The sequence below is a fragment of the Oncorhynchus kisutch genome, linkage group LG2 (genome assembly GCF_002021735.2).
Source record: "Oncorhynchus kisutch isolate 150728-3 linkage group LG2, Okis_V2, whole genome shotgun sequence".
Lineage (NCBI taxonomy): Eukaryota > Metazoa > Chordata > Actinopteri > Salmoniformes > Salmonidae > Oncorhynchus > Oncorhynchus kisutch.
In genome coordinates, this window is record NC_034175.2 from 14,434,458 (window position 1) to 14,454,491 (window position 20,034).

Below are 20,034 nucleotides of genomic sequence, written 5' to 3' on the forward strand. Positions count from 1 at the left end.
CCACATAGGAACTCTGGAACTCTGTCAGTGTGACCGTTGGGTTCTTGGTCACCTCCCTGACCTAGGTCCTTCTCCCCTGATTGCTCAGTTTGGCTGGGCGGCCAGCTCTAGGAAGAGTCTTGGTGGTTCCAAACTTCTTCCATTTAAGAATAATAGAGGCCAGTGTGTTCTTGGGGACCTTCAATGCTGCAGAAATCCCCAGATCTGTGTCTTGGCACAGTCATGTTTCTGAGCTTTGACAGTGCATGCTCTGACATGCACTGTCAACTGTGGGACCTTATATTTAGACAGTTGTGTGCCTTTCCAAATCATGTCCAATCAATTGAATTTACCACAGGTGGGCTGCAATCAAGTTGTAGAAACATCTCAAGGATGATCAATGGAAACAGGATGCACCTGAGCTCAATTTCGAGTCTCATAGCAAAAGATGAGAACACTTATTTCAGTTCTTTATTTTTAATAACTTTGCAAAAAATTCTATACCTTTTCCTTTGTCATTATGGGGATTTGTATTTAGATTGATGAAAAAAAATGTCATCCATTTTAGAATAAGGCTGTAATGTAACAAAATGTGGAAAAAGTCAAGGTCTGAATACTTTCAGAATGGACTGTAGTACACTACTGACCAGCATCCCTTTCCCCATATAGTGCACTAACTCCATAGTGCGCTACATGTGGAATAGGGTGTCATTTGAGGCATAGCCTATAGTTGTAGTGTATCCTTCCAGTGTATTGATTATCTGGTGATGTAGTGGGCTGAGAGAAGGTCAATGAGAGGATGGGCCATGTTTCACCTTCTCTCCACTTCCTTTCCTGTTGTAAGCTTGCAAAACGTCTGCTCTGCCTGCTGCTGTCCTAGCTAACTTGCTGACCAGACCGCATGTGCACATGTTGATTCTGTCCACCCACACCAGATACGATCAGGACACGCAGGTTGAAATATCCAACAAACTCTGGACCAAGTATATTCATTTGTGGACAGGTCAAAAAGCATTAAACATTGATGCCAATTTAGCTAACTAATTTGTCCTGGGATATAAACATTGGGTAGTTATTTTACCTGAAATTAATCCACAGACAAAAGGGGAGAAGTGTATTTCTAGTCTCCTCCTTCAGGCTTCTTCTTTGGACTTTATGGCAACCAACACTAAGGTTCATTACCAACACCAATTGGACTGGAGTGTGGACCTCAGTTCATCTTTCAATCACCCACGTGGGTATATGCTCCTAAAAACCAATGAGGAGGTGGGAGAGACGACCTGCAGCGTGTCAAGCGTCACAAATGGAACCAAGTTCTATTTTAGCACCTGGCTACAATGATTGAACAACATGTATGTACATTTTTGCTACGTTTGCACACGTGACGAGTCTTGTCTGGTCAACATGTAAGCCTCACTACGCAACACTCTGCACCCTGCATACCAAACTGTGTGTGGACATGTTTCCTCTTTTTGAAATATCAATGTCACTGAACGAGTCTAACAATGTAATTGAATAAGGGGATGTTTAACTTGCCGAGTAAACAGTCAACTAGTTGTTACTTATTGTCTACAGTACAGGTGGTTATGCTTGTCTAAAGAGCAAAGTATGTTTTTTACACCTCAAGATGAGGCTTCACTTCAAGTAGAGATACTGTACAGACTACACCGCAGCCCAATTCTGCTGTTACTTTGAGAGAAGAGTGTGTCGTTTAGAGGGCAAATGCCCACCATTATACACAGTTACTGTAGATTCTACCACTGTAGCCTGTATCAAGGCTGTTATTCTCCTAGACCAGAAAAAGGCTAATGTATGTCCTCCCTCGCCACCACACAGCCTACAGCAGCAACTACTTATTAGACTACTTTATTAGCCCAGTCACAGGCTTTGTCCCAAATAGTGCACTACACTGGGAATAGGGTACTATGCCCGCAGGGCTCTAAATGCACACTATATCGGGACTAGGGTGCCATCTGGGACGGATGTCAGTGACACAATGGCAATCAGAGTACTTGCGGAGATGCAGGTTATTTGGCTTCAACCCCAGACAAACCACTGGCCAGCCCACAGGATCACACTGAGGAGCTAGAAGGCTACATGTGTTTGGTTGAATACCAGAGGGAGTGCAGCAGCTAATGTAGGTAATCAAATAAATCAAGGTCCAGGATGATTGAACAAATGGACCACCACAGAGCTCTGTAGAGAACAGGGTAGCACAGGGGCTAATGTACAAGGCCATTCTCAGTAGGATACATCGCAGCACAATGTTTAGCAGTGGAAAACACAAGTCTTTGTTCTTATTGGACACATGCAGGCTGAACCTCCCTGCTTCACTCAATTTCCAAATGTTTTCAGTTTCCTCCCAACTGAACAGGACTTGAGACCAGCAGGGAATAAGCCTGCATGGTATTAGACAGTAGGCTGAATGCTTGTTTTGGACAGTAAATGGTCTAGTGAATACTGGGGATGTGGTGTTACTCTGTAAATAACTGGACTCTTAGGGGCTGGAGATGGACTGTGTTGCATCTGCTGCATCACAGTGACCATCAGACAGAGGACAAGAGAACCATTAGGCATCAGCCTCACTCCCTCAGTCACACACTGATTCCGGTAAGCAGCAGACAGACCGACAGGGAGCTAAGTAGACAGACGGGCAGACTGACGGGGAACTGAGTAGACAGACGGGCAGACCGACGGGGAGCTGAGTAGACAGACGGACAGACTGACGGGGAGCTGAGTAGACAGACGGGCAGACCGACGGGGAGCTGAGTAGACAGACGGGCAGACCGGCTGGGAGCTGAGTAGACAGACGGGCAGACCGACGGGGAGCTGAGTAGACAGACGGGGAGCTGAGTAGACAGACGAGCAGACCGACGGGGAGCTGAGTGGGCAGACCGACGGGGAGCTGAGTGGGCAGACCGACGGGGAGCTGAGTGGGCAGACCGACGGGGAGCTGAGTGGGCAGACCGACGGGGAGCTGAGTGGGCAGACCGAAGGGGAGCTGAGTGGGCAGACCGACGGGGGGGGGGGGGGAGAAAGAAAGAAAGAAAGAAAGGGGTAATAGGCGTATGTTCCCCTTAAAGCCATGGCTGTTCAAATGGGGGGGGGGGGGGGGGGGGGGGGTCATACTCCCACTGTTCCTCTGCCCTCTATTCTGAGACATTCCTCATTTTCTCTCAAGGTTGTGTGTGTGTGTGTAGTCTACCTTTGCTCTCCTCTACTGCTCCACACCTCCCTCTCTCCCTTGTCCTCTTTCCTTCTGTCATTCTGTTCTCCATGCACCGATTCCCTCCCCTGTTCTCGCTCTCATTCTCTACTTTTCCTCTGTCTAAACATCTCTCCTACTTTATTTATCTCACTTTCACTGTCTATCTCCTCTGTCTCCTGCTCTCCTTCTCTTTCTCTCTGTGCCCCTCAGATGTTGCTCATCAAATTTGTTTATTGCTTCCCCTTCTCTCGAGGTCCGTCTCGGTTTCTCACTCTTTCCCTCCCCCTCCATTGCTTGTACCCTATTCTCTCCATTTCTCCCTCATGTCCCTTCCTTCACTGGTCACTCACACTGCTGTCTCTCCTTCGTCTATCCTTCGTCTCTCCCTCTCTCCTTCGTCTCTCCCTCTCTCCTTCGTCTCTCGCTCTCTCCTTCGTCTCTCGCTCTCTCCTTCGTCTCTCCTTCGTTTCTCGCTCTCTCCTTCGTCTCTCCTTCGTTTCTCGCTCTCTCCTTCGTCTCTCCTTCGTCTCTCGCTCTCTCCTTCGTCTCTCCCTCTCTCCTTCGTCTCTCCCTCTCTCCTTCGTCTCTCCTTCGTCTCTCCTTCGTCTCTCGTCTCTCCTTCGTCTCTCGCTCTCTCCTTCGTCTGTCCCTCTCTCCTTCGTCTCTCCTTCGTCTCTCCTTCGTCACTCCTTCGTCTCTCCTTCGTCTCTCCCTCTCTCCTTCGTCTCTCGTCTCTCCTTCTTCGTCTCTCGCTCTCTCCTTCGTCTCTCCTTCGTCTGTCCCTCTCTCCTTCGTCTCTCCTTCGTCTCTCCCTCTCTCCTTCGTCTCTCCCTCTCTCCTTCGTCTCTCCCTCTCTCCTTCGTCTCTCCCTCTCTCCTTCGTCTCTCCCTCTCTCCTTCGTCTCTCGTCTCTCCTTCGTCTCTCCCTCTCTCCTTCGTCTCTCGTCTCTCCTTCGTCTCTCGTCTCTCCTTCGTCTCTCCTTCGTCTGTCCCTCTCTCCTTCGTCTCTCCTTCGTCTCTCCCTCTCTCCTTCGTCTCTCCTTCGTCTCTCGCTCTCTCCTTCGTCTCTCCTTCGTCTGTCCCTCTCTCCTTCGTCTCTCCTTCGTCTCTCCTTCGTCTCTCCTTCGTCTCTCCCTCTCTCCTTCGTCTCTCCCTCTCTCCTTCGTCTCTCGTCTCTCCTTCTTCGTCTCTTGCTCTCTCCTTCGTCTCTCCTTCGTCTGTCCCTCTCTCCTTCGTCTCTCCTTCGTCTCTCCCTCTCTCCTTCGTCTCTCCCTCTCTCCTTCGTCTCTCCCTCTCTCCTTCGTCTCTCCCTCTCTCCTTCGTCTCTCCCTCGTCTCTCGTCTCTCCTTCGTCTCTCCCTCTCTCCTTCGTCTCTCGTCTCTCCTTCGTCTCTCCTTCGTCTGTCCCTCTCTCCTTCGTCTCTCCTTCGTCTCTCCCTCTCCTTCGTCTCTCCTTCGTCTCTCGTCTCTCCTTCGTCTCTCGCTCTCTCCTTCGTCTCTCCTTCGTCTGTCCCTCTCTCCTTCGTCTCTCCTTCGTCTCTCCTTCGTCTCTCCTTCGTCTCTCCTTCGTCTCTCCTTCGTCTCTCCTTCGTCTCTCGTCTCTCCTTCGTCTCTCGCTCTCTCCTTCGTCTCTCCTTCGTCTGTCCCTCTCTCCTTCGTCTCTCCTTCGTCTGTCCCTCTCTCCTTCGTCTCTCCTTCGTCTCTCCTTCGTCTCTCCCTCTCTCCTTCTCTCCTTCGTCTCTCCTTCTCTCCTTCGTCTCTCCCTCTCTCCTTCGTCTCTCCCTCTCTCCTTCGTCTCTCCCTCTCTCCTTCGTCTCTCGTCTCTCCTTCGTCTCTCGTCTCTCCTTCGTCTCTCCTTCGTCTGTCCCTCTCTCCTTCGTCTCTCCTTCGTCTCTCCTTCGTCTCTCCGTCTCTCCTTCGTCTCTCCCTCTCTCCTTCGTCTCTCCCTCTCTCCTTCGTCTCTCCCTCTCTCCCTCTCTTGCTTGCTGTCCACTCATCCTGCATCACTTTGACATATCCTAGCTGTCTCATCCTTCCATCCTCCCGGCACACCTCTCCTCTTTCCCATCCGTTTTCCCTTCATCAACGGCATGGTGGGAAATATGTAGATGTCATGCAGAGCTCAGAGAGGACGGGGTTAATATGGCAGGGGTGTTACTGCTCTCAGGGTGTGTGAGAGGGAGAGACATAATGATTGGTGACAGTACTTAGGATGCTGACTTGAACATTGATGTGCTACTTTTAGATGCCAAATCTGTGTACGTGTTGGTGTGTGTGTTGGTTGGTGTGTGTGTTGGTTGGCGTGTTGTGTGTCACCCATCCTTTAGGCGTTAAACTGAGCACAGTAAAGTAGAGCAGCACTGACTGACACACAGCTTCTGTTCTCTCTCGCTCTCCTCCCCTGAAACCTTCTCTCTTTGTCTCCTCCCTCTCCATCCTACCCTTCAACCCCCCCCTCCCTCTGTCTGTTTCCTCTACCCTTCAACCCCCCCCCCCGCTCTGTCTGTTTCCTCTACTCTTCAACCGTCTCCCCTCTCTGTCTGTTTCCTCTACCCTTCAACCCCCCCCTCTGTCTGTTTCCTCTACCCTTCAACCGTCTCCCCTCGCTGTCTGTTTCCTCTACCCTTCAACCCCCCCCTCTGTCTGTTTCCTCTACCCTTCAACGTCTCCCCTCTGTCTGTTTCCTCTACCCTTCAACCGTCTCCCCCCTCTGTCTGTTTCCTCTACCCTTCAACCCCCCCTCTGTCTGTTTCCTCGACCCTTCAACTTCTCCCCTCTGTCTGTTTCCTCTACCCTTCAACCCCCCCCTCTGTCTGTTTCCTCTACCCTTCAACCCCCCCCTCTGTCTGTTTCCTCTACCCTTCAACCGTCTCCCCTCGCTGTCTGTTTCCTCTACCCTTCAACCCCCCCCTCTGTCTGTTTCCTCTACCCTTCAACGTCTCCCCTCTGTCTGTTTCCTCTACCCTTCAACCGTCTCCCCCCTCTGTCTGTTTCCTCTACCCTTCAACCCCCCCTCTGTCTGTTTCCTCTACCCTTCAACGTCTCCCCTCTGTCTGTTTCCTCTACCCTTCAACCGTCTCCCCTCTCTGTCTGTTTCCTCTACCCTTCAACCGTCTCCCCTCTCTGTCTGTTTCCTCTACCCTTCAACCGTCTCCCCTCTCTGTCTGTTTCCTCTACCCTTCAACCGTCTCCCCCACTCTGTCTGTTTCCTCTACCCTTCAACAGTCTCCCCTCTCTGTCTGTTTCCTCTACCCTTCAACCGCCGTCTCCCCTCCTCTGTCTGTTTCCTCTACCCTTCAACCGCCCCCCCTCCTCTGTCTGTTTCCTCTACCCTTCAACCCCCCCCTCCTCTGTCTGTTTCCTCTACCCTTCAACCCCCCCCCTTCCTCTGTCTGTTTCCTCTACCCTTCAACCGCCGTCTCCCCTCCTCTGTCTGTTTCCTCTACCCTTCAACCGCCCCCCTCCTCTGTCTGTTTCCTCTACCCTTCAACCGCCGTCTCCCCCTCCTCTGTCTGTTTCCTCTACCCTTCAACCGCCCCCCCCTCTGTCTGTTTCCTCTACCCTTCAACCGTCTCCCCCACTCTGTCTGTTTCCTCTACCCTTCAACCGTCTCCCCCACCCTGTCTGTTTCCTCTACCCTTCAACCGCCCCCCCCTCCTCTGTCTGTTTCCTCTACCCTTCAACCGTCTCCCCCACCCTGTCTGTTTCCTCTACCCTTCAACCCCCCCCCCTCTGTCTCTTTCCTCTACCCTTCAACCCCCCCCCCTTCCTCTGTCTGTTTCCTCTACCCTTCAACCGCCGTCTCCCCTCCTCTGTCTGTTTCCTCTACCCTTCAACCGCCCCCCTCCTCTGTCTGTTTCCTCTACCCTTCAACCGCCGTCTCCCCTCCTCTGTCTGTTTCCTCTACCCTTCAACCGCCCCCCCCTCTGTCTGTTTCCTCTACCCTTCAACCGTCTCCCCCACTCTGTCTGTTTCCTCTACCCTTCAACCGTCTCCCCCACCCTGTCTGTTTCCTCTACCCTTCAACCGCCCCCCCCCTCCTCTGTCTGTTTCCTCTACCCTTCAACCGTCTCCCCCACCCTGTCTGTTTCCTCTACCCTTCAACCCCCCCCCCTGTCTGTTTCCTCTACCCTTCAACCGTCTCCCCCACCCTGTCTGTTTCCTCTACCCTTCAACCCCCCCCCCCCCCCCCCCTGTCTGTTTACTCTACCCTTCAACCGTCTCAAATCAAATGTTATTTGTCACATGCTTGGTAAACAACCGGTGTAGACTAACAGTGAAATGCTTACTAACAGGCCCTTCCCAACAATGCAGAGAGGGAGAAAGGACATGTAATAATAGAACAAGTGACTAGGTAACAGGATAGACTAAACGGTAACAGCAGTGTATGTGATGAGTCAAGAGTTTGTGCAAAAACGGTCAATGCAGTAACTCCGGGTAGCTATTGGTTAACTATATTGAACAAAAATATAAATGCAACATGTAAAGTGTTGGTCCCACGTTTCATGAGCTAAAATAAGCATAATTTGTTTATCCTTGTTTGAGCATTTGTCCTTATTAAAAAGCAGATTAAACAGCATGATCATTACACAGGTGCACCTTGTGCTGGGGACAAAAGGCCACTCTAAAATGTGCAGTTTTGTCACACAAAACAATGCCACCAATGTTTTGAGGGAGCGCACAATTGGTATGCTGACTGCAGGAATGGCCACCGGAGCTGTTGCTAGAGAACTGAATGTTAATTTCTCTACCATAAGCTGTCTCCAATGTTGTTTTGGAGAATTTGGCAGTATGTCCTACCGGCCTCACAACCTCAGACCACGTGTAACCACTCCAGCCCAGGACCTCCACATCCGGCTTCTTCACCTGCAGGATCATCTGAGACCAGCCAACCGGACAGCTGATGAAACTGAGTACTATTTCAGTCTGTAATAAAGCCCTTTTGTGGGAAAACTCATTCTGATTGGCAGGGCCTGGCTCCCCAGTGGGTGGTCCTGGCTCCCCAGTGGGTGGGCCTATGCCCTCTAAGGCCCACCCATGGTTGCCCTCCTGCCCAGTCATGTGAAATCCATAGATTAGGGTCTAACAAATTTATTTCAATTGACTGATTTCCTTGTATGAACTGTAACTCAGTAAAATCGTTGAAATTGTTGCATGTTGCATTTTTATATTTTGGTTCAGTATATTTAACACTATTTTATCAGTCTTATGGCTTGGGGGTAGAATATGTTCAGGGTCTTGTTGGTTACAGACTCCTCTCGCTCTCGGTTCTCTCTACCCTTCAATCTTCTTTCTTTCTTTCTCGCTCTAGCTCTCTCTCCCTTTAATCTTCTCATCTCCATCCTCCCCTCTAAATCCCTCTCCCCTCCTCATTCTATTGTCATTTGTCCACTTCACTCTTCTCTGTATTTTACAGTTTTTAATATTAGTTATCTGTTTAAGGCATCCTTACCTTAGTGACACAGCACGCACACACACACACACACACACACACACACACCATAAATATCCTAGTTAACCCATGCTGTTCTAATGATAGTCTACAACCCCCGCGGGGTTAGTCATTTCAGGGGGTGGGTTATATTTTATATCCCTGGGGGGTCGAATGTCTCAAACCATTCCTCTCCTCTCATCCCCCTCCCATCTTGGCTTAGAGAGAGTTAAACTGGGTTGGTTTTCCTCTTATTGCTCTGTCTGACTGACAGCAGGCAGGCTTTCCTCAGCCCTGTCCCTCTGGGCTTTCTGCCTGCCTGCCTTCCCAGGATTAAAAATGAGTGTGTCTCGAGTGTGTGTGTGTGTGTGTGTGTCTCGAGTGTGTGTGTGTGTGTGTCTCGAGTGTGTGTGTGTGTGTGTCTCGAGTGTGCGTGTATTGTGTGCTTGCGCACTATGTGTGCATGCTTATCAATACAGGTCTGTGTAATGACCTGTGGCGTGCAAGGTTGACTCAATTCATACTCCCCAGTAGAGACGAGCAATCCTGGGTTTCAATAGCCCTCCATGTCTCCCTCCTCAGGCTGCTGCCTGATCCCTCACAAACACCTAGATCACACAGCATTAGGCCCCTACACTAGGACACAATATACACACAGGTATCAGGATCCAGCTAGAACACGCTCAGATTCTGAACCCTTCACTTAATGCACTGACTCATTCACCTCACTCCCCCTCATTGATTTGTCAGTATAAGAAATGAACCTGATCTGTGAAGGAATATGGTGGAAACTCCCTTTGGCCCCATGCTTTCATCAACCTAATGATGTTAATACTATGAGGGGAATACCAGTATATCTGGCTCTGTTCAGTCATGGCAGTAGAGTCTCCGGGTGGGTGGGTGGTTGTAAAAAGGTTATGTGGTTGCAGAAGGGTTATTTTGTGGTTTGAGTCTGACATTAGGTCAGTGCTGGGAGAGATGGTGGGTAATTCTAGGAAATGCCTTGCTTGTTCTCTTTGCTCTCTCCCGCTCTCTTCTTTCTCTCTCCCTGTCTCTCTCTTTCTCTCTCCCTGTCTCTCTCTTTCTCTCTCCTTGTCTCTCTCCTTCTCTCTCCCTGTCTCTCTCTTTCTCTCTCCCTGTCTCTCTCTTTCTCTCTCCCTGTCTCTCTCTTTCTCTCTCTCTCTCTTTCTGTCTCGCTCTAACTTCTGTGTCTCTGTGTGTGTGTGTCACTCTTCATGTTTAAAGACCATGGTAGCAGAGGTAGGCTGTGTGGATAGCTCATAACCACCACCAGAGAAGACAGTCAGTCCGGGCCTTTGACTCGTGTCTCTATAGGGATGGTGTGTTTTCCACCCCACCTTCTTCTCTAGTTTCTGTGTCTCTACTCAGAGTGGATGGACAAACCAGTAGAACCAGTTATGATGCTAAAATTAATTTCTAATTACATTCTCACGCAGACATGCACGAAAGACACCTTCTGGTGACTTGTCAGGACGCTGTGGTCCTGATAATGTAGGAAAACATGTACACAAACACACACCAATCCCTGCACTGTGTGTGTGTGTGTGTGTGTGTGTGTGTGTGTGTGTGTGTGTGTGTGTGTGTGTGTGTGTGTGTGTGTGTGTGTGTGTGTGTGTGTGTGTGTGTGTGTGTGTGTGTGTGTGTGTGTGTGTGTGTGTGTGTGAGCCCAGAGTAAATGGCTGGTTCTAGAAAAGCATAAGCCATCCAAATGATTTATGACCGGTGTGGAGCAGACTGGGCTTTTTCCTCTTCACTACATGTCCTGTTTCCTCCACTCATCGCTAGAATGGGGGCGGCGCACACACACCCCTCTAGCAGACTCCTGGAGCGTTGACCTACTTGCTTACTGTAGGTAGTCTTAATGGTATACCAGACCATTCCACAGAACTACAATCTGTCATTGGACAGACCAGGGCCTGGTCCCAATAGTCCCCAAAAGCTTCCTCTCCTCATCAGGCAGACTGGGGCCTGGTCCCAATAGTCCCAACAAGCTTCCTCTCCTCATCAGGCAGACTGGGGCCTGGTCCCAATAGTCCCAACAAGCTTCCTCTCCTCATCAGGCAGGCTGGGGCCTGGTCCCAACAAGCTTCCTCTCCGCATCAGGCAGACTGGGGCTGGGGCCTGGTCCCAATAGTCCCAACAAGCTTCCTCTCCGCATCAGGCAGACTGGGGCTGGGGCCTGGTCCCAATAGTCTCAACAAGCTTCCTCTCCTACTCCCCTTTCCTTCATGGCCTCTGACGTAGAACATGGAGGGGAAAATAGGAAGCCGTGGTGAAAGGTGCACTAACGTCCTCTCCTCTTCCTCCCAGGGGCGGTGTCTCAGCGGGTGAAGGTGGAACCGGAAGTGATGTCCTACCCCAGCCAGGCGGTCAACCTGAGGTGTGCCTTCGCAGACGCTGGAGGGATACAGCTCACACAGGTCAGTGTCAGACAGGAACTCATATGTAGACAAATGGATATGTTTTTACAACATGAGAAGAAAGTCCTAAATGATCAGATGCACATACAGGAACTAATGTCTGGACTCGTGGATTTTACCGTCACAACAATTTACGTCCATGACCATAAAAAAAATAAAAATAGTAATCATTTTTTAAACCTTTTATTTAACCAGGAAGGGCTCATTGAGATTTAAAATCTCTTTTTCAAGAGCGTCCTGGCCAAGATAGGCAGCACCAAGTCATTACAAAAATTACAGACAAACAACATGAAAACCTACAAGTAATCCAGTAAAAACCATAGAATTCACAAGAGTATAACAAAATCAAAACCAGCTAATTAAAAACATTGACAGATCAGGGAATCAGCCTCAAAATCCTTCATCAGTGATTTAAAAACACCAATCAGGACAAGTTCTTCCAGTTTAAAAGTATTTTGTAAGGTGTTCCAAGACTATGGCGCAGAGTACATAAAAGCCCTTTTACCCAATTCAGTTTGGACATTTGGAACAGTTAACAGGATAAAGTCCAGCGAATGAAGAGTACCCACCACATTTCTGAACAATAAAAATGCCCAAATAAAAAGGTAGTAAACCCAAAATGGCTTTGTAAATAAAAGTATACCAGTGACTGAGCCTACGAGTGACTAGAGAAGGCCAGCCAACCCTGGTATACAAAGTTCAGTGGTGCGTAAGCGTTTTGCAGTTTAAAATAAATCTCAAAGTGCCATGGTAAAGAGTGTCAATTGATCTCAGACACTGAGCGGAAAATGATTATTAAGACACTTTGTCCCTGATCATCCAAGTTTATGTGCACTGTACATGGATTGTCTTTTATCTACCATAGTGTAGATCGCAGAGGTGGGACCAAGTCATTGTTTTACAAGTCACAAGTAAGTCTCAAGTCTTAGCACTCAAGACCCAAGTCAAGACAGGCAAGTCCAAGTCAAGACCGTCAAGTATCAAGTCCTAAAATTTGAGTTTCGAATCCCAAACAAGTCATAATGTGCTCTTCACCAAATGTAATACCATTTCATATTTTTAACAAGAGTAATAGTTAGTATACTACATTTACGCAAATCATGAATGCTTTAAAAAAAATCTATATATTTATTACTTTCCAAATAAACGTTATATTTCCATGGAAATGCATGGGTAGCCATGAGAACCTCCCCCCAATGGTGATGATCGCTATGGCACAATTGGGCGATGTAGGCTTGTACACACTCGCCCAACCTTAACACACACACACTCTCTCTGTGTGGTTACAGTAGGCTAACGTATGTCAATGGTTTTAGGAACAGCAGTAACATCAGGCAGCATTTAGGCTACTAACTGCCTAGCCAGTTGTAGCTCCATCTTGGGTGCAATGATCACGTTCCCGCTCTGACTGACTGTGTAGAGGCTCATTGATTTAACGTTACATTAGCCTACATGCTACAATAGTAAAGTAATAAATATATAGCTGTTGACTATATTAGCTAAGACTTACCGTTCTTTGTGCAGCTTCAAATGACAAACAAAGTTGGAAATTGTTGTTCCTCGGTCTGTAATTTTCTTCCCGCATGTTTTACAAGTTGCAATCCGTTTTTTGTTGATACAGCGTTGTCTTTATATCCCAAAATAATAATTTGGGGTATGATCTTTCCAAGGGCTCCATCTGAATTCAACCGCCGACGTTCCTCTGCACTGCCACACAACTTTTTCTCAGCTGGCACAATTTGATTGGCTGCTGTCCGATTCCAACTGTAATCCGTTAAGTGAAGAGTTGCGCTGCACACTGTTTTAAACAGCATCATTTTTAATATTTGGGCTTTGGGAGGGTATCAAGTCAGGTCGAGTCATAAGGCTCAAGGTCAAGTCACGAGTCATTGGTGTCAAAGTCGAAAGTCATAATATTTGTGAGTCGAGTCCATACGTCTGGTAGATAGTGATACATGTTCACAAAGAAAAGATTAAGAGTCGCTGTTATTTATTGACCCCTTTTCTCCATCTGACAGGTTGTGTAATATTTGAATGAATGAACTTGACTCTACTACGCAGGTGTCCTGGATCTATGAGCCGAAGGAGGGCGAGCGGCTCAACATCGCCGTGTACCACCCTAACTTTGGGGCAAGTTACCCCACATCGCCCCTGAAGGGGCGGGTCCGCTTCACGACGGAACCCCCCTCCCTCAGCAACCCCTCCATCCAGATCTCAGACGTCAAGATGACTGACGAGGGGAAATACATCTGTGAATACGCCACCTACCCCAGTGGCAACGAACAGGGTGTCACCTCCCTCGTCATGCTAGGTAGGACCGTGTGTGTGTGTGTGTGTGTGTGTGTCCATGTTCTATTATGTATCTGTGAATACGCCACCTACCCCAGTGGCAACGAACAGGGTGTCACCTCCCTCGTCATGCTGGGTAGGACTGTATGTGTGTGTCCATGTTCTATTATCTATCTGTGAGTACTCTTTTGCCTCCCTCTACCCCCATCCCATCTGACCTCTACCCCCATCCCATCTGACCTCTACACCCATCCCATCCGACCTCTACCCCCATCCCATCCGACCTCTACCCCCATCCCATCCGACCTCTACCCCCATCCCATCCGACCTCTACCCCATCCCATCCGACCTCTACCCCCATCCCAACCGACCTCTACCCCCATCCCATCCGACCTCTACCCCCATCCCATCCGACCTCTACCCCCATCCCATCCGACCTCTACCCCCATCCCATCTGACCTCTACCCCCATCCCATCCGACCTCTAACCCAATCCCATCCGACCTCTAACCCAATCCCATCCGACCTCTACCCCCATCCCATCCGACCTCTACCCCCATCCCATCCGACCTCTAACCCCATCCCATCCGACCTCTACCCCCATCCCATCCGACCTCTACCCCCATCCCATCCGACCTCTACCCCCATCCCATCCGACCTCTACCCCGCAGGTTAAAATTCTGTCCATGCAGCTTAATTGCTATTATAAGTGGTATTGTCAGATCAATTGTGTTTCTGTTAATGGGTTAGAACCATTGCTCTAACCTGGACGCAGCTCTCCCCTCGGACGTTTATTGATCCGGCTGCTTGTCATGCTTGGTGTTGGCTCTTGTCCTGATTGCTCTATTCACATTCAGCAGCCATGGGGAGAGAGAGAGAAGGGGGGGGGGGAAACCTGTCTTGTTTTCGTCGGTCTAGTCATTTATCAATATTGGTATTCATTAATTATTCTCTCTATTCCCTTCATCAGCCAAACCCAGGAACTCTGCCTCCGGGGTAACAGTGATAGCCTCCACTGTCGTCACGGGAGCTCAGCCAGTTGTCGTGGCCCGCTGTGAGTCGGCCGACGGTCGTCCTGCTGCCCAGATCGCATGGGTGACAGCTGTCAACGGCAACGCTACCTCCGCCTCTACGGCGGGCGCTGACAACACCGTGACGGTATCCAGCCAGTACATGCTGGTTCCCACAGCAGCAGACAACGGCAAAGACATCAGCTGTTTGGTCTCCCATCGAACCCAGGCCAAGCCTGAGAGCTTCCTGATGAACCTGGCCATCGAATGTAAGGCCACTGCACACACTGGTGCACACATGCATCACACACACACACACACATACTCATGCAGACCGTATAGTCAGACCTTTTTTAATGTTGCATATACATCCAAATACAATTATTTTCTCTGTGTGGGAAGTCCCACTAATTAACCTCTCTCTCAGACCCCCCACAGGTGACCATCGTGGGCTATGATAATAACTGGTACGTGGGTCGGACCAACGTGGCTCTGACCTGTCAGGCTACTGCCAACCCCGTCCCTACCACCATCGCATGGAAAACGTGAGTGTGTGTCCGTCGGCCTGTCTCTTTGTCAGTCTGTGTCTCGGTCTCTCTCCTTCTTTAATTATCACTCTATCCACAGGCCACTATAAACCACAGATAGTATTATGATAATGATGATCAGCTCGACAGCCACTGGCCTCTTATCTTGATGATGGAGAAATGAAGTGTAACTTTCCATAGTGGAGTTTAGCCCCAGTAGAAACAACAAGCCTGCAGTGTCCTGACTGGCTCCTCCATAATCACTTACTTGTATTAAGTTTTTATAGGTATGAAAAGGTGAAAGATGAAAGTAGGGAGAGGGCCAGGTTCCAATACTTATGTTTTCCACTCTCTCCTCCTCTCCTCTTCCTCTACCCCCAGTATGTCCGGTCAGATGCCAGACACAGTGCAGGTAAAAGAAAACGTGCTGACCGTGCTAAAGGTGGACGAGCAGATCAACACAACCTTCGTCTGCGAGGTCAAGAACCGCCTGGGCACCGGCAAGGACCAGGTCACTGTTATGGTCCAAGGTGAGTCCACACACACCTGAAATGACTGTAATCATACACATGTGCATTCTATGCTACAAACACACCTGGACACACACCTGAAAACACACTTACGACACACACACACAGAGGGTGTGGTGATGCTTGCCTGTAGGCAGGGAGAGCAGCATGCTCTGTCCCTGGGATTAGTGGTTGGGGGGCAGTTTACTGGGCCTCTACTCCTCTGTTTGGGTTTTCCATCTATCCATCCTCTACCCTTTGAAACTTTATCACCCATCCCTCCTTGTTTGCATGCAATCATCTCCTTCTGTTCATACCTATGGATCCTAGCTGTGATGTTTGAGCTCTACTCGTCTGTTCATCTACTGGTAGAATGGATTGAATCATCATCAGAGACAGTTTCAGGTCTCCACACACTGGCAGGGTTTGTTTGAGGGTACGGTTTGCATTGGACTGAAACTCAACCTTGTTATCTCCTTGTTGTGTACTGTGACTCGACAACCACTACACCACTTGAAAGAGCTGTTCGGTCGACCGCGCCCGTTTAAATAAATATCCCTCTACAGCTTTAGCTTCCCCTCCACGAGTTCCACCTTGCTCTCTCTCTCTCTTATAAAAAATACATCCGCCCCCCTGATCTGCACTTTACCTGAAGTTGTTTTGTGCTGACACGGGGGAATGCAGGACAAATGGATAAAAAGTGCAATTCACTGGTGAATGTGTTTTAAAAGCCACCTCCCTCCCTCCCTCCCTCCCTCCCTCCCTCCCTCCCTCCCTCCCTCCCTCCCTCCCTCCCTCCCTCCCTCCCTCCCTCCCTCTGTCCCTCGCCTCCCCATGCTACTAATGTGTTCTCTCTGATGGGCCACTAGCATCTCTGGAACATAACGGACGTCCCCATGCAAGCCCACAGGGTATTACAGGGCTGGCTATGGGTACAGGGCTGGCTATGGGTACAGGGCTGGCTATGGGTACAGGGCTGGCTATGGGTGCAGGGCTGGCTATGGGTGCAGGGCTGGCTATGGGTGCAGGGCTGGCTATGGGTGCAGGGCTGGCTATGGGTGCAGGGCTGGCTATGGGTGCAGGGCTGGCTATGGGTGCAGGGCTGGCGGCTGGGGGGAGGGAGGGAAGTAGAGAGGAGAAAAAGGAGTGATTGAACGAGTGAGTGAGAGAAAGGGGAAGGGTTGGTAGAGTGTATGCTTTTAGAGTAAAGAGGGGGGTGAGAGGGGAACAGGATGCTGATGGCATTTAAAACCCCTATGGGAATCTATGGCACTGCTTCTTCTCTCTACCGCTATCACCCCCTCCATTTTCTCTCTCGCTCTCTCTGATTAGTGTGAGAGCGAGCAGGCTGACGGTGCTGTGAGTATGTAGTGCTGTAGTCTCTCTCTATCCTCTCTGAGCGGATCAGTCGGCCTCTGCTGCTTCAGCGCCTGGCTGCTTCTCCTTCTTAACTCCCTCTGTTCTGTCCTCCCTTTCCTCGCCCTCATCATCCTGTCTCCTATAAACTCTGCTCTCCTTTCCTGTCTCCAAGAATGATTTCCTGTCCTCCCTCTCTCTCCTCTTTGGTCCACCACCCCTAAATTCTTTCCCTCTTAACTCCCTCTGTCCTCTTCCTCCCTCCCCCTTCATCTACTCCTTGTACTCTCTCCTGCTAAAGGGAAAGGGGGATGCCTAGTCAGTTGTACAACTGAATGCATTCAACTGAAATGTGACTTCCACATTTAACCCAACCCCTCTGAAGAGAAGTGCAGGGGGCTGCCTTAATCGACATCCACGTCATCGGGGAGCAGTGGGTTAACTGCCTTGCTCAGGGGCAGAACAACCTTATTGTTTCTTGTCCTCCCTTCCCTTGTCCTGTCCAGTCATCTCCTCCCTCTCTTCTTTTATCCTGTCATTCCCCCTCAGTGAGTAAGACAGTAAAAAGTGGGATGAATGAACTGAGTGCAGGCCCACACAGAGAAAGATGGAGAGAGAGGTAGTGTGAATACAGATGGAGTGCTAATGCAGTGGAGATGTGTCCAACCAGGGCTGAGAGGGGCCGTGGCTGTGAAATGTCCAGCGTCGGGACCAGGCTAGAGCAGGCTCCTGTCCTACTGCTGCTCCTGTCCCCAGCTGTGTGAAAACTGACGCAGAGATCCCTGCACAGGGCTACGAGCTGACCTGGCACCTGTCTCCTTTGTCTGTCTGTGTCCCTGCCCCTGGTCCGGTCCTCTATAACTGGCCTCTATCAGGCTCCTACAACACTGTACTGATCTGTGCTCAGTGGAGAGACATGCCGTTAGCCCTCTCTGAGACCCCCTCTCTCTGTCTCTCTCAAATACCAGCCCACAGCACTGAGCCAGTCTCTTTCCCCTCTATCTCCCTCTCACCCCGTCTCTCACTCTTCCTCTGTCCACCCCCCCCCCCCTCTCTCATCCCATTCTCTATCTCCCTTCCTTTCTCTCTCTCTCTCGCTCTCTCTCCCCCTATCACTGTCTCTCATCTTGCAGAGCTGGTCTCTCCTTCTCTTAAATACCAGTTCTCTTAATCACTGCTTAGCTCCCCTGATCCTGTACTGGATCCTGCTCCGCCACAGTTGGCTAACCCATTTTCTGCCATCACCACTGTCTCCAGGCCTGGTTTCTCCAATATTGCCTTGCACTGGTGTCACATCAAAATCCTTCCCCACTTGCTCAGAAGACAAACCTTTTTCCTTTCCGTTTCCCTTACTCCCCTGCAATGGTAACATGACTAAATCAGCCCCTTTTAATGAGTTAACCTGCATCCTTCCTATTTCACATATTCCCATGTAGTGGTGTCAGCCCCCCCTTCAGAAGATGCATCTGCTTTGTTCTGTTTTCCTCCCGGGCTGTCAGTCTTTGGCCATGCTACAGAGAGGATGTAGTCTGTTCCTCTCCAGCCTCCAGGCCTGACTGCCCTCTGCCATCCCTCCACCCATGATCAAGACCAGAGACATGTATAGTCTGAACCAGACCATTCAATAAGTCACATTCAGTACTGCTGCTAACTCACTAACTCACTGCTAACTCATCTCTCTGTGAAGAAACCAGCCCGAAACCAACCAATCAGCCTTCTCCCATGATGTAATGTAATATATACCCATGCACCATTGTGTGTGTGTGTGTGTGTGGGAGGGGGGGGGGGGGCTGCTGCATGTCTTTGGGAGGCGGGCAGCAGCAGGCGTTATTTCCGCCCCATCTCTCTCATTATTTGCGGTTACTTGGAACTTATGGTCGTGCATGACGCAATTTATAAAAAGTATCATTTTACAAAGCCAGTGGGTTTTGTGCTGGAGCGATGCATAGTCCTCTTTCTGGGGTGGTTTCTGTCGTTGGCCCCATGCACCTGTCTGACATAAACAATTGTGACAGTAACCCTCTAGAAAGCCATTCCGAATCTTTTTAATGTACTATGAAGCTAAGCATTTGTTTCTTGGGCTTCAAGAATGTGACTGATCAAACTGCCTCAGGCCTGAACTGATTGAAAGTATAAGGGGATATCAGTGAACAAATGCCGTTGTCAAGGCTACGACGGCGCCAGTGCAGTGAGTGGAGCTTACTCAGGAGTTTAAAAAAACGTATGTCGGATCGAGAGCCTAATGCTTCTTAAGTAGGTCTTTATGAGTTTTAGTTTAGAAAATCATCTCTCTGCAGAGGCGACAGTTACAGGGATGGTTATAAACAGCTTGATTGCCGTAGCAAGACGAGAGGAACTGGGCAGAATGGAGTGGTGCTTCAAATATAGCAGTTCTGCAACATCTTTAATTGAGCCTCATTCTCCTTAATTGCCGGACTCAACAGGTTACGGAAAGCGATGACCTGAATAGGAAGCTCTGGGACAGGTCGTCTGGATACTGGACAGCCAGTAAATTGGCAGATGCAAACAGATTATTATCTTCAGCGGACAACAGTTATTGAGAGCTCAAACAAAACAAGCATGTTGTGATTCTATTCATACTGGTGAACCGGCATTTGAGTTGTGTGATTGCAATTTCAACGGTCCCTTATCGCTGGTAAATCTTGACATGCATCATTCAAGACTAAGTTTAAATTGTGTGCAGCGCAATGTACTGTCTGGGTTGTCAATACTCAGTATAGAAAACAGTCGGACCTGTAACCTGGGCCTACAGTCCGTGCTAAACATTTGCACACAAAAATGCATGCATACTGTAGCTACTATAGGCCTCTACATAGAAAAAAAAGAGAGATTGGCATTAACAGACTGGAATTACGCAACAACTTTCTATCCAAGCTGGGAGAGAGCCCGAGGAATGGCTCATTCACGTTCAGGTAGGATATACAGGACAGTTGTGTATCAAAATAATACATCAATTGGTTGCTGATTTAGTATGCTGTCGTATTGAACATGTATTTGGCCATCTGCAATGTTTGAATTTCCAACTTTTGATTACTGAACAAGTAATTGCTGTGGTAAGAGTGTAATCTAACTGGACGCCGTACGACAATGTGTATAGCTTCGTGAAATGTTTGGTTTAACATGAGAAAATGATGACCAAATGATGGCCTTCAATAAACATTTATCCATTAAGTAAAGCTATAGGCTACATTTCTTGACAACACAGAAAGCCTATGATGGTTTTGATAGGCAGCTGCATAGACCCTTTCAGCATCTTGGACAGTGAT

General features: G+C 49.2%; 1 protein-coding gene across 2 annotated transcripts in view; it reads left to right on the top strand.

Moving 5' to 3' along the window:
• Positions 1–20,034, top strand: part of LOC109903468 (poliovirus receptor-like) — a 121,258-nt gene that overhangs the window by 34,450 nt on the left and 66,774 nt on the right. For both annotated transcript variants that reach the window (XR_004202770.1, XM_031788284.1), the window contains exons 2-6: positions 10,948–11,057; positions 13,119–13,368; positions 14,316–14,624; positions 14,783–14,900; positions 15,264–15,412. Coding sequence is in view for 1 of the 2 variants with exons in the window: in XM_031788284.1 (XP_031644144.1) it covers positions 10,948–11,057; positions 13,119–13,368; positions 14,316–14,624; positions 14,783–14,900; positions 15,264–15,412 (936 nt within the window). In the remaining variant the exon portion in view is untranslated. The remainder of the gene's footprint in view (positions 1–10,947; positions 11,058–13,118; positions 13,369–14,315; positions 14,625–14,782; positions 14,901–15,263; positions 15,413–20,034) is intronic.